Genomic DNA, 14,924 nt, shown 5'->3' with positions numbered 1-14,924 from the left:
ACAGAAGATTGTTAACCGTAGAGAGTATTTCACCGCAACAGTTTCTTTTAACTGTCGATTTTCTCGACAACGGCTGAGAAGTGCATCTTGGTGCTTTGCCACATTACACCTCTGGCCATGAGCTTTTATTATGCGCAGTATGAATCGAATCTGAATTTCACAATTGGCGGCCTCCCCTTGTAAGCTTTCTTTGTTTATTAACACCACGAGGCAGCGATGCATCCTACAGAGACTTATTTCAAGAGTTTTCCTTTGTTAGTGTATAAGAACATCTAGAAAAAGTAAATTTAAAAAATATGATCTCGACAATCAGGCTACCGCAGCCACTATTACTTGATAGGGGACATACAATCAGACTTGAAATATTTAGTCCCAGAATATATGTGTCAATGAGAGTAATGCACGCTAAAGGCGAAGTCCCGGGTTGGAGTTCCGGTCAGCCAAAAAGTTTTAATCAGCCAGGAATTTCAACCATGAGTTCATTTCAAGACCTTGGCATTCCAGTCCGTAGATTTGGCCTGAGAATAGCATCACTAAATGCCTGACGCACTTCAGCAGAAATACATGAAGTCATCCATTGGTCTTTAGCTTTAAATTAATGCTCCATTTGTTATGATAAACTCAGTGTGCACCGTGACAGTTTTTTTCATGTACACAGCCCGAAAAACAGAAAAAGAAAGGCACCCAGAGGGGACATTTGTCATGTTACAAAAGGTAGCCTTCGTGAATATTTGTGTAATTTTACTGTCAGCGTTGTCAGTCACAATCTTCACGTTAACGCTAATTTAAAACTTTGTCATATCACTTGTGTAAGAATCTCCCAGTGCGTTACTGGTTTTAGATAGCTGGTTATTTCGAAATCCCGTCGTTAATGGAAACGCAAAGCTGGCCTTTTATTAGTATTTCATTTAGTACGATTTTGTGGTATATGTTTACGAGAACTGTTTAGGAAATGCATTATTTATCTTGTTGCAGCTGTGGTAACATCTACAAGGTCTGGCGGAATACGCTTTCATCGGCCGGTGACTTTCAAGGCCGACCACCCGTTCGCGTTCTTCCTGGTGGACCAAGTTTCAGGAGACGTGCTCTTCGCTGGCCGCCTGCAGACTCCCCCAGCGTAAACAGGGATCGGGGCTCTGTTCTCACTTTGCAGGCAACCGCGTCATCTGTTTCTTCAGGAGCGATGAGAAGGGTTCCTCCAAAGTGATCAGAAAACAGCTGCCCACAGTGCCGATTTTGTGTGTGGCTCTGTGTCGAACTGTTACAGAAAGGAGAAGGCCTCTGGTTATCTATAACAATCTGTTACGAAGTACATTTCATTTGTTTTCTTTATGCTAACTGAAGCACTATGTACCTTCTTTTTCTATGTTTGCTAAAGAAAAAACGTATGACCGTAGAAGGGATGCTGATTCTCGATGTACTGAAACAGTTTTTGATTCGTTTATACAGGAATTTGCGGTTTCTTATGCCATCAGCAGTTAACTGACTGTCGCAACCAGAGATGAAAAAAAAATTGAACAGAAAGGTATTTCAGATTTATAACAGGTATTTCCAAATATAAAGCTTATCTTGAACAGTGATCTTATTCAGACAGAAATTGACTAACTTAAAGAACGGCAAAGATGATTCTACAGCAGGAACTGTCTCCTTTTCAACATACGCACAAGTTTCCTGAGGAACTTACAAGAAAAACGAATTTTGTAACATTTGCGCCTCAATTTCTAATATTTCCAGCAGAGTTATGTTGCCCATTTCTTATATGTATGAATAACACGCCGCCCAGTTTACAGTCGTAACGTCTACAAAATATTCTCCCAGGGAGGGTACATTCTCATACCAAGTAGAAAAATCATGTTCTGTTGCGCCAGAGCCGGCCGGTTTGGCCGAGCGGTTCTAGGCGCTTCAGTCTGGAACCGCGCGACCGCTACGGTCGCCGGTTCGAATCCTGCCTCGGCCATGGATGCGTGTGACGTCCTTAGATTAGTTCGGTTTAAGCGGTTCTAAATTCTAGGGAACTGATGACCTCGGATGTTAAGTCCCATAGTGCTCAGAGCCATTTGAACCCTTTTTGTTGCGCCAGACGGATTTCACTTTTACTTTTAAGTAAACTTCAACAATTTACTTCAACTGGGAAGAATCTGGGTTACTCATCACTTATACCGTGGTGCTTGCTGAATACGAAAGAAAATACAGGATTTATCACCGTAAAGGCTGTAATAGATTAAAAGACGTCATGGTTCTACCCAGGCTGACTTATTTGAATAAAAAGCTTAAAGTCGATCACATGAAATGAAATGGGGCAGCTAGTGGGGAGCTGGGAGTGGTAAGGTGCGGGAAGTAAAAATTAATATCTGCGCCAGAAAAGATATTTATCTGAAAACCTTAGTTAACATTAATTACCATAAAAATTCAGATATTCACTTTTGTTCTTTATCACAAAACGCTTGCTTGTGGCAGCTGAATGAATGGCTCTTAGTGCTCAAAGAATTTAGAAAAATTTGAAAGTTTGAGAATGTAAGTCAGTGAGTATAACAATTTAGTAAAAGACTTCGCTGTTAAAACAGTATTGAAGCAAATGAGTAACAATGTAAAAACATTGCTGTATTACTTAACTTATCAAAGGAGATACATAACGGTGAAATTTATGTTAGTTGTGCCGTCGGAGTGGCCGAGCGGTTGTAGGCGCTTCAGACGGGAACCGCGCGGCTGCTACTGTCGTAGGTTCGAATCCTGCCTCGGCCGTGGATGTGTGTGATGTCCTTAGGTTAGTTAGGTTTAAGTGGTTCTAAGTTCTAGGGGACTGATGACGTCAGATGTTAAGTCCCATAGTGCTCAGAGCCATTTTTTTTTAGTTAGTTGTAGTCTGCGCTGTCCCTGGTTCAGTCTGTATCATACAAACAATACTGAACCATAGAAAACATTTACGCTATACATATCGATGAAAAGCAGCATTCAAGAAGGTTTACAAATTAACCCAGATCAACCAGTGAGGCATTATAAGCAATGACTATAAGAACAAGTGGGCAGTACGATTAAGAAAAAGAGGCCCCAGGTATTGTACGAACAAGTGTGCTCAAAATACTGAACTTTCAACAAAGCCCGCACTACACATACAAGAATATCTTTTCAGTAATAATAAACTCAAAGCAAATGCTCACTCACACTCTCTCTCTCTCTCTCTCTCTCTCTCTCTCTCTCTGTCACACACACACACACACACACACACACACACACAAACACACACAGATCAAAAACTGCAATTATTGTGCAAGTAAAATTCCCTCAAAAATGAATTTTCAGTTTAAACAATACCTAAAAAAATGAACAAGAGATTTAAAAAACGAGGTAGCAGTGATGTAAAGCTCTAAAGATTCAGCTGGCTCATACTTAAGAAAACCTCTTCACCTCGCCGAGCACACTTAAATATGGCCAACGCAGACTAGTTCAGTGGGCTCAAAAACACAACACTACGAAACCTGAACTTGCCCGTGTACTACACAGATGTGGCAGACACTTGTTAAAAACATACCCACCAAAAGGTAAGTGCTGCAGTTGCACGTCGGCAATAACACTCTTACCGCTGCACATTCCGTGTAAGTGGGTACGCTTAACCACTGAGCACAGCACGCCACGGCACCAAGCAAGACGCCCGTCAAACAAATCTACACGTGTACGCTGCTCAACTATGTCTGTATACCCACAGGACAAACAGCAAAGGCGAACAAAGGCTGTGTTGGAACTCAGGCGTCGTGTTTCTCAGACAAGTGAGCTTAGCAATCCAAGATCCAAGAACAGCGCCGAGAAACGCTCGTCGGTTTACAGACCCGCGGAACGAGCACTTGCTGATGTTCAGGAACCTCCTCCTCCAGCTGGGGGAAGGAATTGACCTAGAGCCAAAGCATCTCAGTGTTACGTCACCGTGGCCAGTCACGTGTGCTCCCTTTCGCGAGGTTTCATCAAGGAGGTTGCTCAGCGACCACCAAAGACGTAGCCGCACGCTATCGATGAGGAACCGATAAAGCGCACGGCCCATGAGCATTATCAGGTGTCACATACGTATTGTTACATACAGGGTGGTCAGACGAAGAGTGAGAAGCTTCTAAGGGTGTTGCAAGTACGGCTGTGATGAGAATTAATTGCTAAATAAAAAATTCGATTTGCTGTGCTGTTTCCGAGTCATTTATCATTGAAGTTAACCAATAAGGTTGTCGTGCGCACAAATTCAAGCAACCTGATGGAGGTGGTGTTGCCAAACTTGTTCTTCGTTTGGTTTCTTCGAACTGAACAACAGAGCAATACAAAAATTAAACAATTTTCGATAGGGGGTGGGGGCCGAACCTGCACCAACAGCTCAGGAATCTTGTGCTCTACCGCCTATGTTACGAGAACAACTGGCATTATTTGTATCAGCTAGCGTAGCAGACTTTTATCTGCTAGTCATTCGATAATCTTCGGAAGTTGTATTGACCCAGTCAATAGTTGTCGGAAGCGTTCGTCTGGCTGTGAATACACACGAAAAGAGGTGCGATGGGACGACGATGGAGGTAGGTGTGACTCATAATTCCACAACAGTGAAAGTAGGGGTACCAAGGCGAGATCTCGGTATTCCCTCGACGAATATGACGATAAGCATTTAGGATACGGTGATAGGGGTCAAAATGCCCCGGAGGTCCGCACAATTTTCAAACACAACATTTTCGAACTGTGCTACTCCGTGTGCGAATACGTTTGTCGCGCTTGACAGACGATTAAGGGAGCCCGGAAGTTTTGTTGTGAACTAAGACGACACTGGACTACAACGCTACATGAGGATCGTTTAGTTTGAAGTAAACGCTCTGTTGCAAATGCTACTACCAGCTTAAGCGCCATTGGTAGTTCGTTGTTCTTGTTGTGGTCTTCAGTCCTGAGACTGGTTTGATGCAGCTCTCCATGCTACTCTATCCTGTGCAAGCTTCTTCACCTCCCAGTACCTAGTGCAACCTACATATTTCTGAATCTGCTTAGTGTATTCATCTCTTTGTCTCCCTCAACGATTTTTACCCTCCACGCTGCCATCCAATACTAAACTGGTGATCCCTTGATGCCTCAGAACATGTCCTACCAACCGATCCCTTCTTCTAGTCAAGTTGTGCCACAAACTTCTCTTCTCCCCAATCCTGTTCAATACCTGCTGATTAGTTATGTGATCTACCCATCTAATCTTCAGCATTCTTCTGTAGCACCACATTTCGAAAGCTTCTATTCTCTTCATGCCCAAACTATTTATCGTCCATGTTTCACTTCCATACATGGCTGCACTACATCAAATACTTTCAGAAACGACTTCCTGGCACTTAAATCTATACTCGATGTTAACAAATTTCTCTCCTTCAGAAACACTTTCACTGACATTGCCAATCTACTTTTTATATCCTCTCTACTTCGACCATCATCAGTTATTTTGCTCCCCAAATAGCAAATCTCCTTCACTACTTTAAGTGTCTCATTTCTTAATCTAATTCCCTCAGCATTAGTCAACTTAATTCTACTACATTCCATTATCCTCGTTTTGCTTTTGTTGATGTTCATCTTATATCCTCCTTTCAAGACACTATCCATTTCGTTCAACTGCTCTTCCAAGTCCTTTGCTGTCTCTGACAGAATTACAATATCATCGGTGAACCTCAAAGTTTTTATATCTTCTCCACAGGTTTTAATACCTACTCCGAATTTTTCTTTTGTTTCCTTCACTGCTCGCTCAATATACAGATAGAATAACGTCTGGGAGAGGTTACGATCCTGTCTCACTCCCTTCCCAACCACTGCTTCCCTTTCATGTCCCTCGCCTCTTATAACTGCCATCTGGTTTCTGTACAAATTGTAAATAGCCTTTCGCTTCCTGTATTTTAACCCTGCCACCTTCACAATTTGAAAGAGAATATTCCAGTCAACATTGTCAAAAGCTTTCTCTAAGTCTACAAATGCTAGAAACGTAGGTTTGCCTTTCCTTAATCTAGCTTCTAAGATAAGTCGTAGGGTCAATATTGCCTCATGTGTTCCAACATTTCTATGGAATCCAAACTGATATTCCCCAAGGTCGGCTTCTACTAGCTATCCATTCGTCTGTAAAGAATTCGCGTTATTATTTTGCAGCCGTGACTTATTAAACTGATAGTTCGGTAATTTTCACATCTGTCAACACCTGCTTTCTTTGGGATTGGAATTATTATATTCTTTTTGATGTCTGAGGGTATTTCGCCTGTCTCATACATCTTTCTCATCAGGTGGTAGAGTTTTGTCAGGACTGGCTCTCCCAAGGCCGTCATTATTTCTAATGGAATGTTGTCTACTCCTGGGGCCTTGTTTCGACTCAGGTCTCTCAGTGCTCTCTCAAAGTCTTCACGCAGTATCATATCTCCCATTTCATCTTCATCTACATCCTCTTCCATTTCCATAATATTGTCCTCAAGTACATCGCAGTGGTAATTCATCGGGAGTAATTTATGCCTGAAACTAGACATGGTAAAATGTATCCGTTTGTTTGCAAGTTTCGCGCACTGTGGTATTTGACGTACCACCTACAAAATGTACAGAATTCGTGGAAGAGGACTATCATTCTAGGAATCATTATTCCCTGTGGTACTTAAATCAATGCATCGAAATTCCAAATTTCGAGCTGCGCGGGATAGCCGCGCCGTCTAAGGCGCCTTGTCAAGGTCCGCGCGGCTTCCCCTGTCGGAGGTTGTAATGTATTATTGTTTTTCTGACACGTTCTACATCCTGGAGGACCTGCTCACTACGGATCAATTGGAATGAAAGTAAATCTAATCTAATGTTAGGGATCGATGTCCTCACAGTACTTTGGTCCCATAAGACCTTACCACAAATTTGCAGTTTCCAAATTTCTAAACGAGTGTGCTGTGGGCAGAAGAGGCATGTTTCACCAAAGAAGGGCCTTTCAGCTCCAGAAACAGCTACATTTGTAACGACGAAAATACGCGAGGCACTTATGTGAAGTCATATAAGCATAAGTTTGGCGTGGACATTTTCGCGGGTATATTAAGCGAATGTTTATTGGATCCCGCCCTTCTTCCTATCCCTTTGGAAAACATTCGTGTTGAGCGTTCCATGTAAACGTCCTTCCATTGTATTCAGAAGAAGTTCCTCTGGCGGTACGTCAGGTAATGTGGTACCAACATGACGCTGCACCGCCGCACCGCCGCACTGCCGCATTTCGCTGTTGCGGTATGGGAGCATTGTATCCGCAGGAGTGCATTGGCCGAGTTGGTCGTTCGCCAGATGTTACCACTTGAGATTTTGATGTGATGAAAACTGTCTACGCGGCCCTAGCAGATATCATCGCTTCTTCCGAGAATAATTTTAGTCTTTGATCAAATCAGAGGAACTTTTGATTCTGGAAAACTTGCAGACTCCATACCGCAGTGTTGCAGTGCATGCATTCAGGTTGGAGGCGGACACTTTAAGCAGCTGTGGTCAATAATTATTGTTACTTTTCGTATTTGACTATTTTTTTGTTCCATTAACGACTTGAGAAATGTTCCTGTTTATAGCTTCATCATTATAATTATTTTTCCTTGTTTTCGTTACCTTCACGGCTGTTGACTTACATGAAGAGGACCCAAGTGGTGGAATTCTGGTTTTGAAACCATCGGTATCTTGTTTGCTACACTTGTGCCGTAAACATAACATTACTGTATCGATTCGTGGCGTAACATAGTGGTAAAGGTAAATGGTTCGCATCTAAAAGGTTGTGGGTTCTAATCTCGTTGGGAACTTTGACATTTTTTTATTTTTAAATCTTTATCAAAACTACTTTGATCATCATGTTTATTCGGTTACATGGCGTAAACGTATTTTTTTTTATTTTTCTTCCTATGTCTTGTCATTGTAATTATTGTATGAACTTTCTTATTTGCTCTCATTGTTACTTCCTATCATTCTTTTCTCATTTGCCATCTTGGTTCATCCGACTTTGATTATTTGTAACTATTCACGACGATTTCATTTCGTCCGTCTTAACGTCTTTTGTTTTCGTCCATCTTACTATCTTCATTATGAAGTTCGGTTTTACTTATAATCCCTTATTTTTCTTACAACCTCATCTGGGTTATATTTTCCACGGTACTACAATAATTCATATTTCAAATGTTTGAGTGAGATTTACCATCTACAACATTTACATCTTGTAACGAAAAACACATTTTAGATAGCATGGCACAGTCAATATGAATATATTATTTCGTACTTTGATTTTTAACTGATAGATCGCCAATTTCAAACGTTGCGGTATTATGATATGCGAATAAAAATATTCCAAATCACTTGCACAAAGTTTCCAATACGTAAAACAGTGATAGGAAGAAAGAAAAGAAGACAAACGAAACATTACTACGACCACTAACGTGTCGTTACAAACAAGTGAAAATAAAAAAAATATTGAAGCAATTAACTGCAAAAAATAATGGTCAAAGTCATGTCGATAACGAATTATAAATAGAAATATCGAATCCCTTGACGAGATTCGAACCCATAACCTTCTGCACTTTACAAATACGCCATAACCAATACGCTACGCCACCAATCTGTAAATAACCATTATTTTGAAGTCCCTATGGTGTCACGTGGAATTCCGATATTTTTTTCATCAATTACTCGCAAACAAGGGCTCACGAAGGAGGACGCTGCAATTAACTACTATGCTGCAATGGTGGATTCGATATTTGGTTACCAAAATACCGTATTTATTTTTTGATTCACCTGCTTCCCGAAGACGACGACAGCTAAACATAGTTTCATACAATTTTAGTGCTGCCTTTAATAGTCCTGGGAATGGCCACATGACGTTTGAAGTCAGCAGAAAAGCCCCCCATGCACCAAATACATATGGCAGCATTTGCAGAACAGCATTCGATATGTTTCCCAGCAATGACTTTTAAACATTTTTTGAACTGCCAGTGCTTTCGAAAGTCGTGGTTAATACCTAACCAGTCATTGACTGTCAGTTCATGAAGGAATTTATGATGCCCTACGGAAAATGCCACATACTCCATAGTAGACAACATGGTAATTCAACATTTTCATTTGCTAACGGTTGCCATAAGAAAACTGCATTGCAATTTTTATCTTTTTGTTAATATAAGTCTGTCTGAAGTGTGTGACAGACATGTGTACACAAATACATCACAAGTGATACGTACAAGAGGCTATATAAGCACATATTTCGGCAACTGACCTAGCTAATCAAAGGTATTGCTAGTTAGTGCTGGTAGTCTTCAGCCAGAAGACTGTGTTGATTCAGCGCTCCATTCTAGCCTGTCTGTACATAACTAATGCATCCTACATGCATTTGAATCTGCTTGCTGTTGTCACACCTTGGTCTCCTTCTACAATGTTATCTCCGTTACGAAACTGACGGTTGATAGATGCCGCAGAGTATGTCCGGACAACCAATCCCTTCTTTTAGGTAAGTTGTGATATAATTTCCTTTTTCTTCCCAGTTTGGTTGAGTATCTCTTCATTCGTAATACGGTCTACATGTCTGATTTTCAGCATTCTTCTTTAGCATCAAATTTCAAAATATTTCATTTTCTTTTTGGCAGAACTATTTATTAACTACGTTTCACTTACATACAGTGTTACACTTCGCACAAGAACCTTCATGAAATACTTCTCAACATTTAAATTTATATTCGATATCAACAAATTACTGTTTTTCAGAAATATTTTTCTTGCTGCTGTGTGCCTACATTTTATATCGTCTCAACTTCTGCCTTCTGAACCGCTGCCTCCTTTTCAAGTCTTTGAACTCCTACAACGCGGTCTGGTTTCTGCACAAGTTGTAGATAACCTGTGTTTAATCCCGCTACCTTCAGAGTTTCACAGAATGTATTCCAGTTGAGATTGTCAAAAGCTTTCTGTAAATCTATAAATGCTATGAACATAGGTTTGTCTTTCTTCAGTCTATCTTCTAAGATAAGTGGTAAGAGCAGTAGCGCCTCAGGTGTTCAGTCATTTCACAGTAATCTAACATTGTGCTCAAGTTCGTTTGTATATCCCTCCAGCCTTTATACATATTCTTGTCACGTTCCAGCCTTATCTTTTTTACTTAGTTCTGCCTTGTCATCTGAGCTCTTGTTATTCACACAGTTGCTTCTCTTTGTTCCAAAGATTTTTTAATTTAATTTTCCTATATGGAGAATCTATCTTTTCCATGGATGCTTCATCAGCCTTGAGATTTCCTCCTAGTCATTCTTCCTTTGCCATTTGTAACTTTCTGTCATGCCATTTTTTAGAAACATGTATTTCTTATTGCCTACTTCATTTACTGCAGTTCTATGTTATTCACTGTTATCAGTTAAACTCAGTATCTTATGTTTTATTCAAGGATTTCTAGTGCACCTTTTTCTCATTTTCATCCTCTGCTACGTTCACTACTTCTTCTCTCAAAGGCATCCATTCGTGTTGTAGTTTATTCTTTTCTTTGGTTCTGTCAATAGTTGCCTAATGAGCCTTTTGAGGTTATCGACGACCTCATCTTAATATTTCCAGGTTCCATGTCATGCTTTTGCTATCTCTGAAGCTGTAATCTGCAGTTCATAATAAATTAACTATCATCAGTCTGCATCTGCGCCTGAAAATGTCTTACAATTTGAAGTCTGGTTAGAATACTTTTTTCCTGATTCTTGAAGTGTTAGTGCCGATTCTTCTGATCTATGCAAAAGTCTGCCAAGTGGTTTACACTTTCAATCCGTCCTCTGAGCCCAGATTCCACTATTATTTTTCTTCCCTTTCCTGCTACCGAATTCCTCTCTCTCTCTCTCTTATTGCATTTTAAATGTTTACACCTGAATAATTTCTTATACCTCATCGTACATTTTTTCAATCTGTTTATCACCTGTGGTCTTAGTAGGCACATAAACTTCTACCACCGCAATGGGTGGGTGTTCGTTTCATGCCTCTCTTGGCTATGACAATGTTAATAGCAATTTGAGTTGGAGTTATACATCTGCATCTACATAATTACTCTGCTCTTCACAATGAAGTGCCTGGCATAGGGTTCAATGAACCACGTTCAAGCTGTCTCTCTACCGTTCCACTCTCGAAACGCACGCGGTAAAAACGAGCACTTAAATTTTTCCTTGGGAGCCCTGATTTCTCTTATTTTATCGTGATCGTCATTTCTCACAATGTAGTCGGGTGCCAACAGAATGTCTTTGCAATCGGCGGAGAAAAATGGTGATTGAAATTTCGTGAGAAGATCCCGTCGCAACGAAAAACGCCTTTGTTTTAATTATTGCGACTCCAATTCACGTATCATGTCTGTGGCACTATCTTCCCCCTTTCACAATAGTGCAGAACGAGCTGCCCTTTTTACTTTTTAGATGTCATTCGTCAGTCCCCCCTGATGCCGATCCCACACCGCACACCAATACTCCAGAATAGGGCGGACGAGTATGGTGTAAGTAGTCTCTTCAGTAGACCTGTTGCACCTTCTAAGTGTTCTGCCAATGAATCGCAGCCTTTGGTTTGCTCTAACCACAACATTATCTATGTGATCGTTCCAATTTAGGTTATTTGTAATTGTAATCCCTAAGTATTTAGTTGAATTTACAGCCTTCAGATTTGTGTGACTTATCGCGTAATCGAAATTTAGTGGATTTCTTTTAGTACTCATGTGAATAACTTCACACTTTTCTGTATTCAGGTCCAAATGCCATTTTTCGCACCATACTGATATCTTATCTAAATCATTTTGCAATTCGTTTTGCTCATCTGATGACTCTACAAGACAGTAAACGACAGCATCATCTGCAAACAATCTAAGACGGCTACTCAGATTGTCTCCTATGTCGTTAATATAGATCAGGAAAAATAGAGGGCCTACAACACTTCCTTGGGGAACGCCGGATATTATTTCTGTTTTACTCGATGACTTTCTGTCTATTACTACGAACTGTGACCTTTCTGACAGGAAATCACGAATCCAGTCGCACAACTGAGGCGATACTCCGTAGGCACACAGTTTGCTTAGAAGGCGATTGTGAGGAACGGTGTCGAAAGCCTTCTGGAAATCTAAAAATATGGAATCAAATGACATCCCCTGTTGTTAGCACTCATTGCTTCGTGAGTATAAAGAGTTAGTTGTGTCTCGCAAGAACGATATTTTCTGAATCCGTGTTGACTATGTGTCAATAAATCGTTTTCTTCGAGTTACTTAATAATGTTCGAACGCCTTATATGTTCCAAAACCCTACTGAAATCGACGTTAGTGATATGGGCCTATAATTCAGTTGGTTTCTCCTACTTCCCTTTTTGGGTATTGGTGTGACTCGAGCAATTTTCCAGTCTTTACGTACGGATCTTTCTGTAAGCGAGCGGTTGTATGTAATTACCAAGTATGGAGCTATTGTTATCAGCATACTCTGAGAGGAGTCTTACTGGTATACAATCAGGGCCGGAGGCCCTGCCTTTATTAAGTGATTTAAGCTGCTTTGTTACTGCGAGGATATCTACTATGTTTCTCATCTTGGCAGTTGTTCTTGAGTAGAATTCAGGAATGTTTACTTCGTCTTCTTTGGTGAAGAAGTTTCGGAAAACCAAGTTTAATAACTCTGCTTTAGTGGCACTGTCATCAGTGATTTCACCGTTGTTATCGCACAGTCAAGGTATCGATTGCGTCTTGCCACTGGTGTGCTTTGTGTATGACCAAAATCTCTTTGGTTTTTCTGCCAGATTTCGAGACAGAATTTCGTTGTGGATATTATTAAAAGCATCTCGCATTGAAGTATACGATGTATTTCGAACTTCTGCAAAACTTTGCGTTCTTTTAAATTTGGCATGCTTTTTTCGCTGCTTCTGCAACAGCGATCTGACCCGTTTTGTGTACCATCGGGGATCAGTATAATCACTTATTAATTTGTGTGGTATATATCGCTCAATTGCTGTCGATACTATCTCTCTGAAATCATCGCACAACTTGTCTACGCTTACATGATTAGATCGGAAGGAGTGAAGACTGTCTCTTAAAGACACGTTAAGAGCATTTTTATCAGCTTTTTTACACAGATATATGACTAGATAGTGTATGAAGGTTGCTATTGTCGGCTTGTAATGTAGTCTACTTATTGTCACCAAGTGACTGAGTTGGCCACTCTACGCTCTGTAGCATTATCCATAGGAAACATTAAACTCTGCGGTTCCTTTCTGAATTAACAAATGACTAATTACGTTTTGCTGGTGACTTTAGAATGGCAGTTCTCAAACTGTGTAGGGTTCAGCGATGGCAGAATATCTGAATAGTATTCTGTCATGCCGGCCGGAGTGGCCGAGCGGTTCTAGGCGCTACAGTCTGGAGCCTCGCGACCGCTGCGGTCGCAGGTTCGAATCCTGCCTCGGGCATGGATGTGTGTGATGTCCGTAGGTTAGTTAGGTTTAAATGGTTCTAAGTTCTAGGGGACTGATGACTTGAGAAGTTAAGTCCCATAGTGCTCAGAGCCATTTGAACCATATTCTGTCATCTGTATTTCGTGCAGGCGGGCTTTACCTGCTGATTACAAATATCAGGCAGCCAAACACAGGCTGACCTAAAGGCGCCATATGAAACTATTTTAATTATTATATTTTGTACCCCACCTGGATAGGCAGCATGTGGATCTGCTCCTGTGAACTGCTTCTGTAATATAGGCCGAGAGTGAAGGAAGCGAGTAGGAGCAGGTGAAGTGAAGCACTTCGGTACTGCATGTAACGAACACTTTTTACTAGAGTTACAAACACAAGTAAATAGATGCATACATAACTTTGGCTAGGTTGAGCACGTAGGTGTGAAGCTGTAGTCCGTGTCTAATCAAAGTCTCAATAGCAAGCTAGCCCACTCGGTAGTCGAAGCGATGTTTCCAGGCCGTCCGCTCTTGATGAAATGGGCAGAATTCAAGACGGCACTCGCTGAGCGCCACAGCGTCGGCCAGAGGGCTCTGTGGTCGGCGTAGTTAGTCTTCTCTCGTAGTGCCAACTTACGAGAGCGTGCACCTATGTTGTGGAATCGTAACTATCGACGCCACATTATCTGTTTTGGGTATGTAGCTTAATCAAAAGCACATTCGCCATTTTGGCAGTCAACCAACAAATCTACTGTCGTAACATTACATTTGTAATGGAAACAGTAAATCTAATTATTATGGAAATGGAAATGAGCGTTTGGCGTCATTGGCCGGGAGGCCCCTTACGGGGCAGGCCCGACCGCCTTGGTGCAGGTCTTATTACATTCGAAGCCACACTGGGCAACCTGAGCGCCGGATGGGGATGAAATGATGATGAAGACAACACAAGACCCACTCCCTGAGCGGAGAATATCCCTGACCCAGCCCGGAATCGAACCCGGGCCCCTGAGGACGGCGGTCCGTCACGCTGGTCATATTATGACAACTATGTGGTTAAAGAGCCGTAAACTCTTGTGAGACTACAACAAAGAGGTTTTAATTAAAGCCCAGCAGCCCACATAGAATATCGTAAATAGTAATGTGTATCATGCTACTGCACTCTTCTTTGATGAGATATTAAAATTTGTTAAGAAAAGTAAATCGTTCCATCAAAAAAAAAAAAAAAATTATAGTTTGTTCCACATCATGGTGCATAAATAGTTTTCAGTATTAATCATATAAAGAAATACATGCCTCTTTGCATACTACCACTAGCAAAAAATCTCGATACCTTAAACTATTTATTAAATACGACGATTGGTCTGATTCCTGATGCACAATATCTCGAGATATCTCACAAACAGTACATCTCACAAACTGTACAAACAGTACAGGTCACAAACAGTACATCGTTGTGCATCGAGATATCTCAATATCTCGAGAATGGAGAAAGATATCGTTCTGCTCTCAATGTTAAGCACAATTTCGATATGTTGTGTACATTTGATA

General features: G+C 41.0%; 1 protein-coding gene across 1 annotated transcript in view; it reads left to right on the top strand.

Moving 5' to 3' along the window:
• The window catches only part of LOC124595557 (serpin B8-like), a 107,370-nt gene extending 106,225 nt beyond the window's left edge, over window positions 1–1,145 (top strand). The window contains exon 8 of the mRNA XM_047134338.1: window positions 976–1,145. Coding sequence (XP_046990294.1) covers window positions 976–1,121 — 146 coding nt within the window. The 3' untranslated portion in view covers window positions 1,122–1,145. The remainder of the gene's footprint in view (window positions 1–975) is intronic.
• Window positions 1,146–14,924: the final 13,779 nt, after the last annotated feature.

Source organism: Schistocerca americana, chromosome 2 (genome assembly GCF_021461395.2).
Source record: "Schistocerca americana isolate TAMUIC-IGC-003095 chromosome 2, iqSchAmer2.1, whole genome shotgun sequence".
Classification (NCBI taxonomy): Eukaryota; Metazoa; Arthropoda; class Insecta; order Orthoptera; family Acrididae; genus Schistocerca; species Schistocerca americana.
This window is presented reverse-complemented; position numbering and strand designations above follow the sequence as displayed.